Source organism: Thermobia domestica, chromosome 2 (genome assembly GCF_964235325.1).
Source record: "Thermobia domestica chromosome 2, izTheDome1.hap1.1, whole genome shotgun sequence".
NCBI lineage: Eukaryota > Metazoa > Arthropoda > Insecta > Zygentoma > Lepismatidae > Thermobia > Thermobia domestica.
Genome location: NC_137455.1, coordinates 162,063,870 through 162,080,213, shown reverse-complemented (window position 1 = coordinate 162,080,213; position 16,344 = coordinate 162,063,870). Strand labels below are relative to the sequence as shown.

At 37.2% G+C, this 16,344-nt stretch overlaps 1 protein-coding gene across 2 annotated transcripts in view; it reads right to left on the bottom strand.

The window, feature by feature from the left end:
* The window catches only part of LOC145679765 (uncharacterized), a 175,449-nt gene that overhangs the window by 59,144 nt on the left and 99,961 nt on the right, over positions 1-16,344 (bottom strand). For both annotated transcript variants that reach the window (XM_081750319.1, XM_081750320.1), the window contains exon 8: positions 6,895-7,003. In XM_081750319.1, coding sequence (XP_081606445.1) covers positions 6,895-7,003 — 109 coding nt within the window. The remainder of the gene's footprint in view (positions 1-6,894; positions 7,004-16,344) is intronic.

The window sequence follows — 16,344 nt, the reverse complement described above, 5'->3', positions numbered from 1 at the left end:
CTCTATCAACATGGTGATAGCTGTTGTAGGTAGTGCATGTACCATTGTTTACTTGTTAAGGTCAAAACATTGGGAGTTCGATGGCATTGATAGAGATAGGAACACAAGACAGTGCTTAAGTAAGAACAACTTGAGGGGAGGGTAATGATCGCCAACGGCAATGTGGGATCGATCGTATCTAATAAATATCGCTGCAAGCGTCTAGTGGGAGAAGGTACATCTTCAACCAAGGCAGTCAAGTTACGTCGTATATACAAACTCTCAGCCTTGAACTGCACGTGAGTCATATTAAGACCTCCGTTCGTTACCGATAAACATATGTCATTATAGCGAACACGAAACACATAATTGTTCCACAAAAACCAACCACAAACACTTTGTAGCTTTTTGGCTGCTGTACAAGGCAGGGCAAAGACATTAGCAACATACTACAGCTTACTCAAAATATAAACATTGAGAACTCGAGTGCGAGACAACAAAACATAGTGACCTACAATTATGCAAGAAACCTGACTGCCTGATTTTATTAATTACAAGATCGTAATTATACCGTACTGTATCAATAAGATTACTCATAAATGAGATTCCTAGTATTTTAACCCTGGACTGAAATGCAATATCCTGAATTTTACTAAACTCTTCAGAATTATATATAATAAGACCGGTTGATTTTTTTTGTATTCAATATAGCTCCAGACACTTGTTGATAATTAGCAACACTTTGCATCAAAAGATTATAGTCATGAACAGAATGTAGGAAAACACTGACGTCATCAGCATATCCACACACGCGTAGAGGGTGTTCAATCACGTCAAAACCCTGAATCTTGCTGTTCATATCATACAAGAAGGGTGCAATAGCCAAGGTAAATAATTGTAAGCTTATAGGATCTCCTTGGCGAATACTACGAACTACTTTGATTGGCAGGGTGAGATGACCATTAATATTTAATTTTGTCGAGCGTCTTTATAGAAGAATTTAAACCATTGTATAACGCGAGCATTACAACCAAACCCATTCAAAACTCTCCACAAATAGGAATGCTCAATATTATCGAACGCATTCTGAAAATCTAAATTAACAATAGCTACAATAATCTCACAATCTTGACATATTGTAATACAATCTTAAATATTCATTAAAATCTGATATATAGTCTTACCTTTAACCGCAGCATATTGCAATCACCCAGTAACTTATTCATGTAAGGAGCTAACCTAGAAGGCAAACAACGATTAATAATTTTAACATCAGCATTTAAAAGGGAAATAGGTCTGAAATGTTCAACCATCATTGGTTGAAGAACTTTGGGTATAAAAATAGTGACTGCAGGATTTGGTCGACAGAGATGTTCGGAGGCAAAAAACCAAGCATTTGCCACATCTGTAAGTGCCTGACTCATGACTTGCCAAAGTTTCTGATACAATATACCCGATATTCCATATTGTTCGGGTGACTTTCCTGGGTGTGCAGCAAATGTTGCCAACTTTACTTCTTCAAGTGTAAAAGGCGCCGTGAAAGAAGTATTATCATCGTCTGTTATGACGTTGGGAATAGCATAAAGAAAATACTCATGATCGAGCCCCCGCGATGCACCAAAAAGTTTTAAATAATGATCATAAACTATCTTTTAAATTGCAAAACCATTCGTGCAGGGATCTCCATCCGGAGTAAGAACCATCTTGATCAGCCGGCGCTGGCCACGGCAGTTTTCTTGCAAAACATGAGTAAGAGAACACTGTTCAGTCACATCAAACATAAGAGCCTTACTCCTAATTTTTACACCATGAACGTGAGTCGGATGAAATTCTAAGAGTTTAGCTTTATAGTTCTTAACACTATACAGCAAGGTCCTGTCGGAAAGAACATCTTGTTGAGCCACTAGTAAACATCCGTAATAAAAATTATACAATTTCAGGTTATCACGAGAGCGTTCACCAGAATACCATTTACAGAAGCGAGTTAGGTTAGGTTTACAATAGGTAGTCCTCCATATGAGGATATTTGGATACCATTTTTCTTGCTGCTCCCAATACTCTCATTTCCTCTGAAACTCCCTCTAGAAAAATTGTTGCGTGAGTACCTTAGCATTATGAAACATGTATTTTTGGATAGCGCACATATTAGTTCTTAAGTGAAGTCTTGATCCGACTACGGTAGCTCCCATAGTATTGGAGCTATGGGCCTTTAAAGTTCCTTTTTTCAAGTTTTCGGAAGCCTATAACTCCGAAAGGAAGCATTTGTGCACCCAAGTTGGTCTATACTTTTTGTCTTATCTTGGTGTAAGGAATCACCTCCCAAACGTTGTCGATGTTGTTTTGAAACATCCTGTATATTCAAATCAATGACCTAATTTCAATATTGTTGTTTATGCCAGTTATACTATGAATATGGGTGAATAATTTTTATTCGAGAAAATCGAATTTTGATTTTCACCTTATGATATATTACCCTTATTCTTGGAGAAAGAGCTCTAAGTGGAAAAATCGAAAAAAATGCTCTGTAGAATATCCTTAAAAGGCCTTAAAAGTTGGCATCAAGGCATGTTTACGTACCAATGCATGCACTGACAAAGAGAGCTGAGGAACGTAAAAAAATCGGTTACTGACGAACATCAAAAATAATTTTTACAGCATATACGGGCCGTGACATTGTAAATCAGTCAAAATATCTAATTCGATTTTGAATGCTTTGATCTATTATATTCTCATTCAGAAAGAACAAGTACAAAATTCACAATATGCTGAACAAGATCTAACAAATCTTGCAATTACAATGAAGACGAGGAACAAACAGTTCAAGGCAATGTTTTTCTGTTTTATACGACTGACCAACTCTGCAATTAAGGTACTTTATATGGAATTTTAGTGTGTTTTACCACTAGTGAGGTGGTACATCGTAGAAACAAGCGAGTTTTCATATTGTTATTATTGGGGATTTTCAATGCGTTACTCTTTACAAATTTCACTATATTTCATAAAAAATTGTAGAAGTTTTACCAAGATTACGTGGAACATATATTTTTTTATTATTATAAAAGAGAGGATAAATCCACTCTCTCTCATTGTTAAGTGATTTTAACTCCAAAATAGGAATTGTGCAAAAGCGTCTTAAAATATACACCATAGTCTATCAAAATCGAAGATATATGGAAAATATGTTTTTGCTGGTATTTGTTGTGTTATCGTGTTTACAAAATGGTTCAACAAATCCTGGATTCATTTTAAAAAGGTTACTTCATTTCGTTTATCTGCACAATATCTTCTAATTAATCTGTTTAGGTCCTTACATTTTCTCTTTACTATTCCGTTTCCTTACGAATTGTATGGAGACGTCGGAGCATGTTTTTATATTATGCTGATTACAGTATTTCTTCCAGATATTCGACATAAACTGATGTCTTTGGTGAGTGACAACTATATTCGGATAAGGAATATGAAAGTAATTTTTCTCTAAATTATTTATAATTTCAATGGTGTTGGCTCTTCTCAAAGGATAGAAGCATACAAACCATGAATATATATCAAATATAGATAATATGTAGTGATATCCATTGCTAGGTGGCAATGGCCTCTCTAAATCTAAACATATTTTAGCGTGTTTCAAATGTCCAATCAAATGATAAATGCCTTGTACTAATTTTCTATTAGTATGTTTGGTTTTCGCACATTTCAGACAATTCCGTATACAATTATCATACCTCTCTTTAGTTTTCGCCAGTAAAACATCACACGACAAAATACCAAACACTTCTTTTGGCCAAAGTGTCATTGTTGATGTTCTTCTTTACCAAATCTGCCGCTATACTGCTCGGAATGACTAACAACCAACTACCTTTTATAATGTTTTTATAAACAGTACCTTATTTTGAATTTTAATATAAGAAGTTTGGATTGTTTAGTATTTTCTGATTAGACTTTGACAATAATAATTAAATTCTTGCTCTATTCTGATTTTATCATGCTCAAAAAATGTAGGATCAGATTTAAAAACAAAATTTCCATTATATTTAAAGATGTCACATATCGGGTAGTTTTCTGATTTATTCATATTGGCAGGTTTCTCGTTTTCTTGAAGTTCTGGTGGATATCCACTAAAGATTTCTGCTATAAAATTTTGTTTTCCGGGAACATGTTCGAACGTTAGGTCATACCTTTGTAGTTTCAAAATCATTCTAGTCGCTCGGGAATCTAGGTTTCTGAGCGAAAAAGCATACTTAGCTGGGAGATTATCGAAATGTACTACCACAGATCGTCCCAAAACGTAGTTTGAGAAATGTTCACATAAAAATAAAATTGCAAGTAATCCCAATTGGAAAATTGTTATGGATAATTCATGAATTTTCAATCGACGACTGGCATAGGCAAATTATGTGATATCGTCTTGTTCATTTTGATATTGTCCCAAATAACCAGCCAAATTCTCAGCGCACGCATCACTGAAGAAATGGAATATCAATTTGAAATTCTGTTAACCCAAAGATGGTGATTCACTCGCAAGTTTTCTCAGAGTATCAAAATTTTTAAACATACACCATGTGATCAAAAGTATCCGGACACCTGACTTACAAGTTCGTGGCGCCCTCTATCGGTACTGCTGGAATTCAATATGCTGTTGGCCCACCCTTAGACTGATAACAGCTTTCACTCTCGCAGACATACTTTCAATCAGGTGCTGGAAGGTTTCTTGGGGAATGGCAACCCATTCTTCACGGAGTGCTGAACTGAGGAGAGGTATCGATGTAAGTCGGTGAGGCCTGGCACGAAGTCGACGTTCGAAAACATCCCAAACGTGTTCTATAGGCTTCAAGTCAGGACTCTGTGCAGGCCAGTCCATTACAGGGATGTTAGGGTCATGTAAGCACTCCGCCATAGACCGTGTAGTATGAACATACGCTCGATCGTGTTGAAGGATGCAATCGCCATCCCCGAATTGCTGTTCAGCAGTGGGAAGCAAGAAGGTGCTTAAAATATCAATGTAGGCCTGCGCTGTAAGAGCGCCATGCAAAACAACAAGGGGTGCAAGTCCCCTCCAAGAAAAACACGACCACACCATAATATCACCACCTCCGAATTTTACTGTTGGCACTACACACGCTGACAGATTACGTTCACCGGGCATTCGTCATCCTACACCCTGCCATCGGATCGTCACATTGTGTACCGTGATTCGTCACTCCACACAACATTTTTCCACTGTTCAATTGTCCAATGTTTACGCTCCTTACACCAAGAGAGGCGTCGTTTAGCATTTGTTTGCGTGATGTGTGGCTTATGAGCAGAGGCTCGACCGTGAAATCCAAGTTTTCTCACCTCACGTCTAACTGTCATAGTACTTGGAGTGGATCCTGATGCACTTTGGAATTCCTGTGTGATGGTCTGGATAGATGTCTGCCTATTATACCTTACGACCCTCTTCAACTATCGGCAGTCTCTGTCAGTCAACAGACGAGGTCGGCCTGTACGTTTTTGTGCTGCACATGTCCCTTCACGTTTCCACTTCACTATCATATCACACACAGTAGACCTAGGGATGTTTAGGAGTCTGGAAGTCTTGCGTACAGACTTCTGACACGTGACACCCAATCACCTGACCACGTTCGAAGTCCGTGAGTTCCGTGGAGCGCCCCATTCTGTTTTCTCACGATGTCTAATGACTACCGAGGTCGCTGATAATGAGTACCTCGCAGTAGGTGGCAGCACAATGCACCTAATATGATAAACGTATGTTTTGGGGTGTCCGGATACTTTTGATCACATAGTGTATCTTTACTGAACTTAAACGGCACATCTTTCTTCAGTAATTGATAGAATGGAACTGTTCTTGTTAATTTGGATTATGTCGGTGGCGCCAACCAGGAAAGGACTTAAACTGCTTTAAGGTCTTTGGTACTGGAAAACAACGAATGCTCTCATTGGTTTTTGGGTCTACTTTACTTCCTTGCCATTGACAATGTGTCCCAAAAACTTTAACTTAGTTTGTATCCATTTATATTTTTTATACTTTAGAGAGAAATTTGCTTCATCAAAAGTTCGTATCACAATACTAAGTTGTTGAAAAGGAGTTTCGATGTCGGGCAAAAAACAAAGCATGTCATCCAAGTATATCGTTACGAATGATCTTGTGTTCATCGTAAAGAAGTTATGCATTGTCGCTTGAAAGATAGATGGTGAGGAACGTAAACCCATTGGCAGCACAGACAAACAAAATTGTGAACCAAGATAAACGAGGCTGGTACACTCATAAGATGCTAGGTGAAGAGCCAAACCATAATGTCTGGAGGTACAGTCGAAGGAAGAAAAATATTGCTCTCTTGATAATGGAAATAAAATTCCAAAGATCGGCGCCGCCTGCACTCTCAGAGGAAGCTCTACCACGTCTTAAGTATTCGCCGGATATTACCATTACTGAATACGATTTATTAATGTCAACACAAGATAAAACCTTCCATTAGCAAAATGCTGTCCAAAGCCGGCTTTTCAAACAAGGCATTCTAATAAATCATTGGAAGGAGTTTCTAATTAACGATGACGATTATCTCCTTAAATAATGTTCGTGTTTTCTTAACTACACCTGATCTTCAAAATTCTATAAATAATTTATTGTTTTTCTGTACCTCTAATATATCTTTATTGTGTAACGTACTAATTGTGCAACGTAATAAAACAGTCTCCTATGACCACATATAATAATAGGGCTTCACCTCAAAAGATAAAGGTACTCACTGTGATCTTTCAAAACAGGCGTCGGAACTGTCACCAATCAGCTTAGCAACCAAGAAAACCATGGATTCGGCACTAATATTGGCCACTTTCAAATTATTTCTATATGCAATCCCATTTCCACCTTGCTAAGAGGATGCTATATTTTCCAGACTTTACTAAAATACTTACCCAAATTCTGGATAGCTTCACCGTCGAACTTACATACCACATCACTGTCTTTCACAACCGGACCAATAAGGAAAAGCAGGAAGAAGCAGAAGTACAAGAGGAAGGTTCCCTAGTGGAAAATAAAAATACATAATAAATTGGACGTTTGAATGGCATTTTAAAGTTAGTACTCAAGGTTATTGTATTTAAGAAGAATCAAGGTTAGATTACGGTAAAGTAATCGAAGATTGACAATGTTTGTGTACAGAATGTTTGGGTACTATCTTTACTTGCTGATATTACGTGTCTAATGAAAGATATTGTTAGATTACTAAATTATCTGTATATCTAACAAGACAGTTAGATATTATTCTGAAATCAGTTTTACTAATAATTTTCATTTATGTTAATTTTCATTTTACTAATAAATTTCATACTAATCTTTTATGTTAACCATGTATTATAAGTTCGTACGTCAGTAGTGTTCTTGTGCGAACGGTCCCAGATTCGATCTGAGGTGTGTGATTTTATAGTGGACTACATTACATTCGTGGTTTCATTTTTAGTTTCCTCTCATTTCCTTATTTAATATTATCTTCGCAACCATCCACTTGTATTTATTTACTATCTTTCTCCTTTAGCCTAATGGCACAACCAGAGCACATTAAACTACTTTTAATTTTATTTTGTTCTAAAGAATCTGAATGAATCTGGGTTGATTCGTTAGTTCATGCTGTTTGGAACCAGTGGATACATTTTTTGTTTGAGGATTGAAATAATCAAATAGTAGATTACTGGTCTATTCTGCCTCATAGCTCACGATCGGTTCCCAACGTTTAGGCAGTTGTTGGACGCCTTTAAGAGGAAAAACTTGGAAGTTTGAATGCATTGAATCATCAACTAAATTTTGCCAATACTGATTTTTGAAGGATGTTCCACAAAGTGCATTCGACAAGGACGGAATAAGATTGTCATTTGTATACTTCGCATCTGGGAAATATGCCAGATGAGGAATAACCTCCCATTGGGGCTGCTAAATGACAATAGGTGTCATGTGTGCCACGTGTGACTAAGTGTTGTTCATGTGGATGATAATGACATAACGTTTATTCGACCGCTTTTCTTGAGGTGCTGCATGCATACGTTGATCACAGTATACAGCAGCAGTGATGGTACAGTCCGCGGCATAAAATTTGTTACAAAAAGTCTAAGTCCAAATTAATAACAAACTCTTGCCCAGTTTTCTTATGCATTCCCGCAATACATGTATCAATCGATTAGTTGCTTCTAGTATTTATTCCAACTCCTCCCCGTCCTCCACCTCTCCTTGTCTAAAGCAGTGTGTGTGACGTAGTACACTCTTTCCATTCAGCTGAAAAAGAAACAGGAATCAAGTTTACAACGTTATAGCTTTAAAACAGTCTTTTCTATTCGTTTGTTCTGAAATATTTTGAAGAACCTAAATTAAAGGAAAGTAACACAATCTTCCCAGAGCTTCATAAATATCTTTAGTTTCATTCTTTTCTTTCTTTAAAGAGTGCAAGCTAGTAAGATGCTCCCTAAGAAATCTATGGAAATTGCCAAGAGCTCTAAAATATCTACGGACAGAAACGAGTTTTATTCAATGATTCATTTAATTTCTTTTCAGTAAGTGCAAGCAAATGTTTCAGGGGCGTCATTTGGGCAGGACAGGAGGGTGTAATTCCCCCTCTCTTGAGCTTCATAAATACGTATTTTTTGATCAAATGTATAGTAATACACTAATAAAAAGTGAAAATCTTATGTCGCCGGAGAATCTCTTCCTTCCCCCCCCCCCCCGAATAAAGTCTAAAAGATACTGGTTTTAACAACAAACCTATAGAGCTACGATAGCACATTGCTAAAGAGCTTACATTTGGTTTCAAGAGTCGAAGGTTTGATCTCAAGGCATATGACTTCCTGGGTGACATTGAGAGAGAGAGAGAGAGAGAGAGAGAGGGGGGAGATTCAAGTATGGAGACAGAGAGGGATGATTTGTATACACAGATTTAGAATTGGGGAAAAATGATCGGACAGCATTCGTATTATGACGAAAATTCTGATTTTGTGAAAGATAAGAAGGGAAGTTTTCGAACTGCAAGGATCACATTAGGCAGTTGTCGAATTAATGTGGAGAACTCTTTTTGGAGCATCAGATGAATACGAAAGGAGAGAAAGATCTTCAGAACTGAGAAATTAAGATTTTAAAAAATCTGATTTCGGCGACGGGTTTCGAACCACGAACCTTGTGGTTATCGAACCATGACTTTATCCATTCTGCTACGGAGAATTCTGTTTCTGATTCACATACGTTTCTATTAGCTGCGTTGAAAGCTACCTTAAGGGGATATTCCAAAAGTTGACTCGGTAGCGCCGCTCAGATAGGACATAAACCTCTTGTAACTTAGTTACAATGTGCAAAATGAACTTCCTCTTCTTCAGGACACATTTTAATGCTTTAAAATTTGTTTCTATTGTTTTAATTAAGTTACATTTGATAGAACCATCTGATAAAGTAGTGCCAAGCCCTGTGCGTCATTGTCTGTTAGGTGAATGGTTAATGTAAGTTACTCCTACGTGGATGGTCCGAGCTTCCAATCAAGACCATTCTTATTGATTATTTTATTTGAGCTACGCTCATACTGTATATTCCACAAGTTCAATTTTGAAGTAATGTAGTCACAGCTAGTTTAATTCGAAATAATTTTCCAATATTATATTTGTTATTAAATTTACATGGCACTCCTCACTGTTTGTAGCCCTGCATAAATGCAAAATTGTTTTAAAAGTATATTTTAATTTCCAGTTTTAGTGTATTTTTTAATTGTCCTTCAACTTTATTTTATAATTATTTTCTATTTCTTAATATAACATATTTTCTATTTATATTGCATTCTATGTTACACGTTTATTATTTATATTTTATGTCTTGCCTTTGAAGAGGAGCTTTTGACAATTCAGAGCAGCAGGGACATACACAGGATACAGGCCTTTGCAATCAAGAGCTTTTGCCCCCACGAAATCACTACTTTTTTTTTTTTTTTTTTTTTTTTTTTGTAAATTATATCTAATTTTAGAGATGATGATAGCAGGGGCGGATTCAGGGGAGTGCGTTCGGGCGATCACATCCCCCAGAATAGGGAACTTTTTATACTTTTTATATTAAAAATAAAACATATCCTAAGTATGTTTCATCTTTGTATTATAAAGTTAAAGTAGATAGGCCTTACTTTCTTAAGAAAGTTAATTCTGCAGAAGAGCTACTTCTCCTTTTCTATATTTGTTTTTTCTTTTCTTTTCTTTCTTTCTTTTTTTTGCAATCCACTCTTACCTTGATTCGACTTCGAACGACCGCCCCTCCCAAACAATCATCCTGGATCCGCCCCTGGATGATAGACATTTTAGTAAAATATGCCCTCAATCGCTGAAATAAATTCCTGTCAAGCTTTCGATCGCTGAAATAAATTTCTGTCTACGGCCCTGCAAAACAGTGACGATTTTAGGGAGTGATCAGTTAGTAATGCCTCCCTGGAGCAACGACACTTCCCCAGAAGTCATATCTCCGATAATTCAGGATGTGATTTGTGCATTATCACTTTTCACTCTCAGTGTCTTGAAACGCACCAAAAAGGAACTGTTCTGAAGTATTTACTGGTTCTCCCTATGACCCCATTTCAATATGGCCAACCTTGGAAATATACACATCTGAAATATCACCTTTTATGTCAGTGATCCCGAAAACTATTCATTCGACACAAATATAGGATATTTTCGATTCTTTATTCCTGTTACCCTCCCATTGTCAACTCGAAGCCAATCAAGGCTTATTTTGGACTTACGCAGCATCCACAGTGTCACTTTTCATCTTTGCATATGAATTCGACACTAATTTCGTTCGTATTTCACTACTTTTACATGTCACCTTCACCTCTTGGTAGGGATTTTTTCAGTATCTCGCCCCCACAACTATGGAGAAATTTCAACCAACTAAGTATAATTATAAATTATCATCTGAAACACAACAGTACGGGTGATCTTTTTCGCAGAGGAATTCGTTAACTGCTGTTTCAATATCAATGTATTGGCGTTTTTTGCTGTCCATGCTGAAGATTGCCAAAGGGCTAAACTTCATCTGCACTATTGTGCGATGAATATAGGTTTTAGTGGTTTAATTTACTGAATACTCGCTTAGATGTTGCTCTCGTCACAGAAAAAGTGATATACAGTTATAAAAGAAAAATGAAATGAAATATATAATTTTTACGTCCCACGATTATGCCGACTATGCTAATGGAGAGAGTAATGGTGAGAAATAAATGAAATTGTTTAATGAAAAAAGTGGGAGGAAACGGGAGAAACCCGAGGACACTCATGCACACGGTGTTTGTCCATAATAAAGTTCATTCGGCGTGAGCTGGAATTAAACCAAGGACCCCATGCACCATAGGTAAAGTTATAAAATAATAGGCGTCTAAACAAATACGGAACACTACTATCAATGAGAGTTATATAAGATTAGATTTTTAGTTATTTCATTCTAAGTTAAAATTGCAATCAATCTTGTTCTTCATTACTGTTCGAAAACTTAAAGTTGTTGCTGCAAGGACGTGATAAATCTTTTCAGTAGACTTCGCAGTCTCCTCCACAGTTTCTTTTTCATGTAAGGCTAAAGTAGTCTCATTTTAGACATCGAGGAAAAATAGTGGAATTACGAATTTTCAATGGGCCCCGTTTTACTCTGGGCTCCCTCAACGCACTGCCGTTAGTTACGTCACTGTTCAGGATGCATGATGCAGCTTCTGCTTTTAGGAATACTTTCTAAGGCAGTACGAGTTTTTTTAACTGCTGTGTGAATTAAGTTGTATTTGCTAGAAGTGTCGGTTAAAGGAAACTAAAGATCCTACACTCAAACACAAATAATCTCTTTCGAAACTCTAATGGAAAACGAAACGAATCGTCCTAAACATGTTACGCTTTTGAAGAGAAAAAGAGCAAAGCAGTAGTTGCACATACGTTTAATGGTGTTTCTTGGATACAAATTTATAACTTACAAAAGTCATGTTCACGTCATGGTTTGATAGATGAAGGGTTAGTAAAAGAAATTCTTACGCTGGTGGTCGTGGGTTCGAATCTCTGCTCTTCTTGTTACTTTTTTCTCTTAGCTACACTTAGTTTGTGCATTCGAAACCTCGAAGTTTGGTTTGGATTATTTATGAAAGCAGGTACAGAATTAATTGTAGTCGAAATTAGTTTCAAATATGAGATTATAATTACATATTTTGTCTTTAACTTATTACTATCAATTTTTATATCAAATTTTCCAGTCTTTATTTAATTCATCTTCCGGTGTAATACAATGAACATTTGCAGAGCGACGTCAGTCGGACGAAAGTACTATATTCCATTGTTACTCTAATATACCTAGGTATTTGTTCATATATTTATAAATTGTTTATAAGTAAAAACTTATGGCGGTCCACATTATGTGTCATATAATAGACCGTACGAAGGCGGACATAGCAGAAGGCGTATTGCAAATATCCCTGGTGATAAAAAGTAGGGGCTTCTTCACTAGATTCGAACCACTGTTACAGGCGGTTTTGGTTTACATAGCAAGCATAATACCACTCGGCCACCAAGTCTCGCACGATAGCCTCTTTATTAATGCAGAACATACTGAGACACTTACATTCACTGGTGTCGCGTAATGTATTTCATAACATTTTGTTAATAAGTGGGTCGAATTAAGTAGCCCTCGAGAGGGCTGATGGTGTTGTGGGCGAGCATTTATTAATAGTGTGTATAGTCCCCTTGGGACTCGATTACAGCTGCCATACGCCGTGGCATTGAATCCACTAGGCGAGAGATATAGCGTTGGGTGCAACAGATCGACTACGCATCTTCAACACGATCTCAAAGATCATTAGATGTTCGTGGAGGATTGTTCGACCAGGTTTCCCACAATGTTCTTGCAACAGATGCCCACATATTTTCAATAGGGTTCAGATCTGCTCCATGAGGAACCCAGTCAACTATTTCGACATTAGGTTGCCTCTGCAACCATGTCTGAACAACATTTGAATTATGTATCGAGCTATTGTCCTGTTGCAAATATAATATGCCGTCACCTACTTGAGCTTTTATTTCCGGAAGCGTTTCATCCAGATGTTCCACATACTTGTGGGCGTTTAGGCGACCAGGAATCCTGTAGATTTCTCCGAAATTTGCAGCCTTGCATATCCATGCCCAACAGTGGACAGTTACATGTCTCATTCGACCAGAACGGGAAACGTATTCAGAGGCATACCTTTTTCCAGGGGGGGCGGTAAACACGCTTCGGCCCGAAGTGTGCACTGGAAAATATTTTTTCGTCTGTGAAAACGACCTCGTCCCACACACGTGCAATATTTAACTGTGCAAACGCCAGACGGTCAACCATGTGGTCTTTTGTTAGTCGCTCCTTAACAGCTGCCCTGTATGATCTCAAACCAAAAGGATTTGAGTCTACGACGGACAGTCGTAACATCGCCTGGGAAATTGGTTTCCTCTCGTAACTGTCGGGCAGACATGAAAGGGTGCTCACGGCATTGGGCAATTAAACTCTGGTCTTCTTCGGCAGAGGAAACTCTTTGTCGCCTACTTCCTCTTTTACGTCTTACATCTCCTGTTTCCTCATATCTCCTCCACCACCTCCGTGCTGTAGCACGGTTAACACCATATCTCGCGCCTGCCTCGCTATAGTTCATGCCCGCATGCTAAATTAAAGCAATCACACTGCTTTTAACAGAAGCTTCGTAGTGAGCCATTTTCACACTAGAAGCAAAATGATAGCTTTGCTTAGGTGTTTGAACGGAACGTGCTTCATGTGACGTCACGTAACAAGGCGGAGTTACCTCTCATTGCTGTAGACGATATCGTACGCCCTCTGCTGGGTGTTTCGTGACGGAAAAATTGCTTTTAAGCAGTGCATGGCGACCGCTTTGAAATCAAATGTAAAGTATGAGAATTAAATTTGTCATATCTGTAGTTTGTTGTAGAGACAAAACAAAATTGGAAACCAAAGATTTAAGAACAACTCAGATTATTAATATAAAACAAGTCAAAGATTATTAACTTGTATTATCATACAAGAAATGCGAGAATTTTGAAACAACGACAAATAACTTAGAAATTTGCAACTGAAGACAAAAGAAAAAAAAACTAACTTAAACACACTAAAGGGTATGAGTAGGGGGATTAATGGGGACGTCAGCAATGAGACTATATGTCCCCGTCTCGATTAACGCGAGGGATGGATTTTACCATTTCACTTTGACGGAATAACGTAGAGGATGGAGAGGAGGGGGAAGATACATAACTGCTATAAATATAAAAATAAAAGTGACAATGTACGGTGGTGAATAACTCTTGAACTACCCGATCGTTCTCAATCACATTTTGAACATAGATGAAATTCGAACCTGGGAAGCTTTTTGTTATTTCATTTTGATATTAGAACTTGCGGAAGAGGAGGGGAGGGTAAATATATGAAAATGAATAAAACTTAATAACTCTTGAACAATCCGACTGATCCCAATCAATCAAACATTCAATATAGATAAGGTTCGGACCTGGGATGTTTTCATTTTTTGCCTTGACGGCACAATGTAGGGGAGGGGAAGGGGGGACTATGTAAAAAAATAAAAATAAAAATGCTGTCTTGGTGACTTCATCACGCTTAAACCACCGAACTGATCTTAATCAAATTATCAACATAGATGAGGTTCGGACCTGGGGTGGTTTTTTATCATATCCCTTTGATGGTAGAACGTAGGGGTTAGGAGGAGGGGAGGGGAGATATCTATAAAAATGAATAAAACTTAACAACTCTTGAACCACCTGACAGATCTCGATCTAATTTTCAACATAGACGACGTTCGGGCCTAGAAACATGTGTTTTAATATTTTCACTTTGACGGTAGAACATAGGAGAGGATAAGAGAAGGGGAGATTAATATATAAAAATAAATAGAACAACTCTTGAACCATCCAACAGATTTCGATCAAATTTTCAACGTACATGACATTCGGGCCTGGTATAATTTTTGTCATACCGTGCCCCCAACATGGAGAGGGGAGAGAAATACATAAAATCATCGAAAATGACCAATATCGAAGAGTGCTTTAGTAATAGTAAAATCATAACATATTACTAATTTTCTTTAATTTAGCCCAGCGAAATCGTGGTGCGACTTAGATTCGAGGACGTCTTAAGTTCGAGTAGTTATCGAGAAATAATTAAAGATATTAACGTGTTATTGAATTACTTTGCTAATAATAATAATAATAATAATAATAATAATAATAATAATAATAATAATAATAATAATAATAATAATAATAATTATTATTATTATTATTATTATTATTATTATTATTATTATTATTGAAGATTTGATCATTCAAATATTGAAAGATCAAAATATTCAAATACCTTAAGACAATTAAACGTGTGTCATCGCCGATTAATGATCACCAAAACTTCTAAATTTAAACAAAATATTCACACATGGTTCCGACTTGAGAACCTCCAGATTATTAGCTAGCGCCTTGAGCACAGATCCACGCTCTATATGCGCTAAATGGTATGTTTTAGTATGTTTAAATTAGATTTCCTTGCCTCCAGTTACAAAATTCTAAGTTAGTATTTTTCGTTCTTTCAAAATTTCTTTCGATTTTTTAAAATCATATAAGTCAATAATCTTTGGCCATAGTTTATATTAATAACGTGGTTGTTCTTAAACCTTTCGTTCGCTATTTGGTTTCTTCTCCACACCAAACTACAGATATGATACGTTTAATTCTCATACTTGTCATTTGGTTTCAATGCAGTCACCATTATCTGGTAAAGCAATTTTGTTCGTCACGATTCATGAGTTTTGTAATAAAACACGTCAAGAAATGAGTTAAATGAAGGCTGCAAGAGTTTATATCAAAGTTGAGTATTGTGAGCTAGTGACAAGCATGTAATAACGTCTCGTATTTGAAAATAATATTAGCTACTTTTAATTCACTAACTGGTATTAGATTTAATTCAAGCTTAAAGAATTGGAATGAACAAACTCAGTGTAGATTAAAGAAAAAAACGTAAGAGGAACGGGCGAGATTCGAACCCTGGACCACCAGCACAAAAATCCTGTTCACTAACCCCTCTTTTTTTTTTAAAGTTCGTCCCAACCGGGATACTGTTTGCCATTGGCAATTCGCGCAATTTCTGCGTAATCCAAACACGACAGGGACACAAACACAGAAAGATCCAGGACAATTAAAATTCCGACCTTGCTCTTCAGGGGAATTCGAATCCCCAGTGGATTGCGCCTCGTGATCGGAAGCCGAACGCCCGAGACCACTCGGCTATTGCCACCGGCCCCCTCACCTAACAAGCCATCGACTTCTATAAGTTTTAAATTTGCA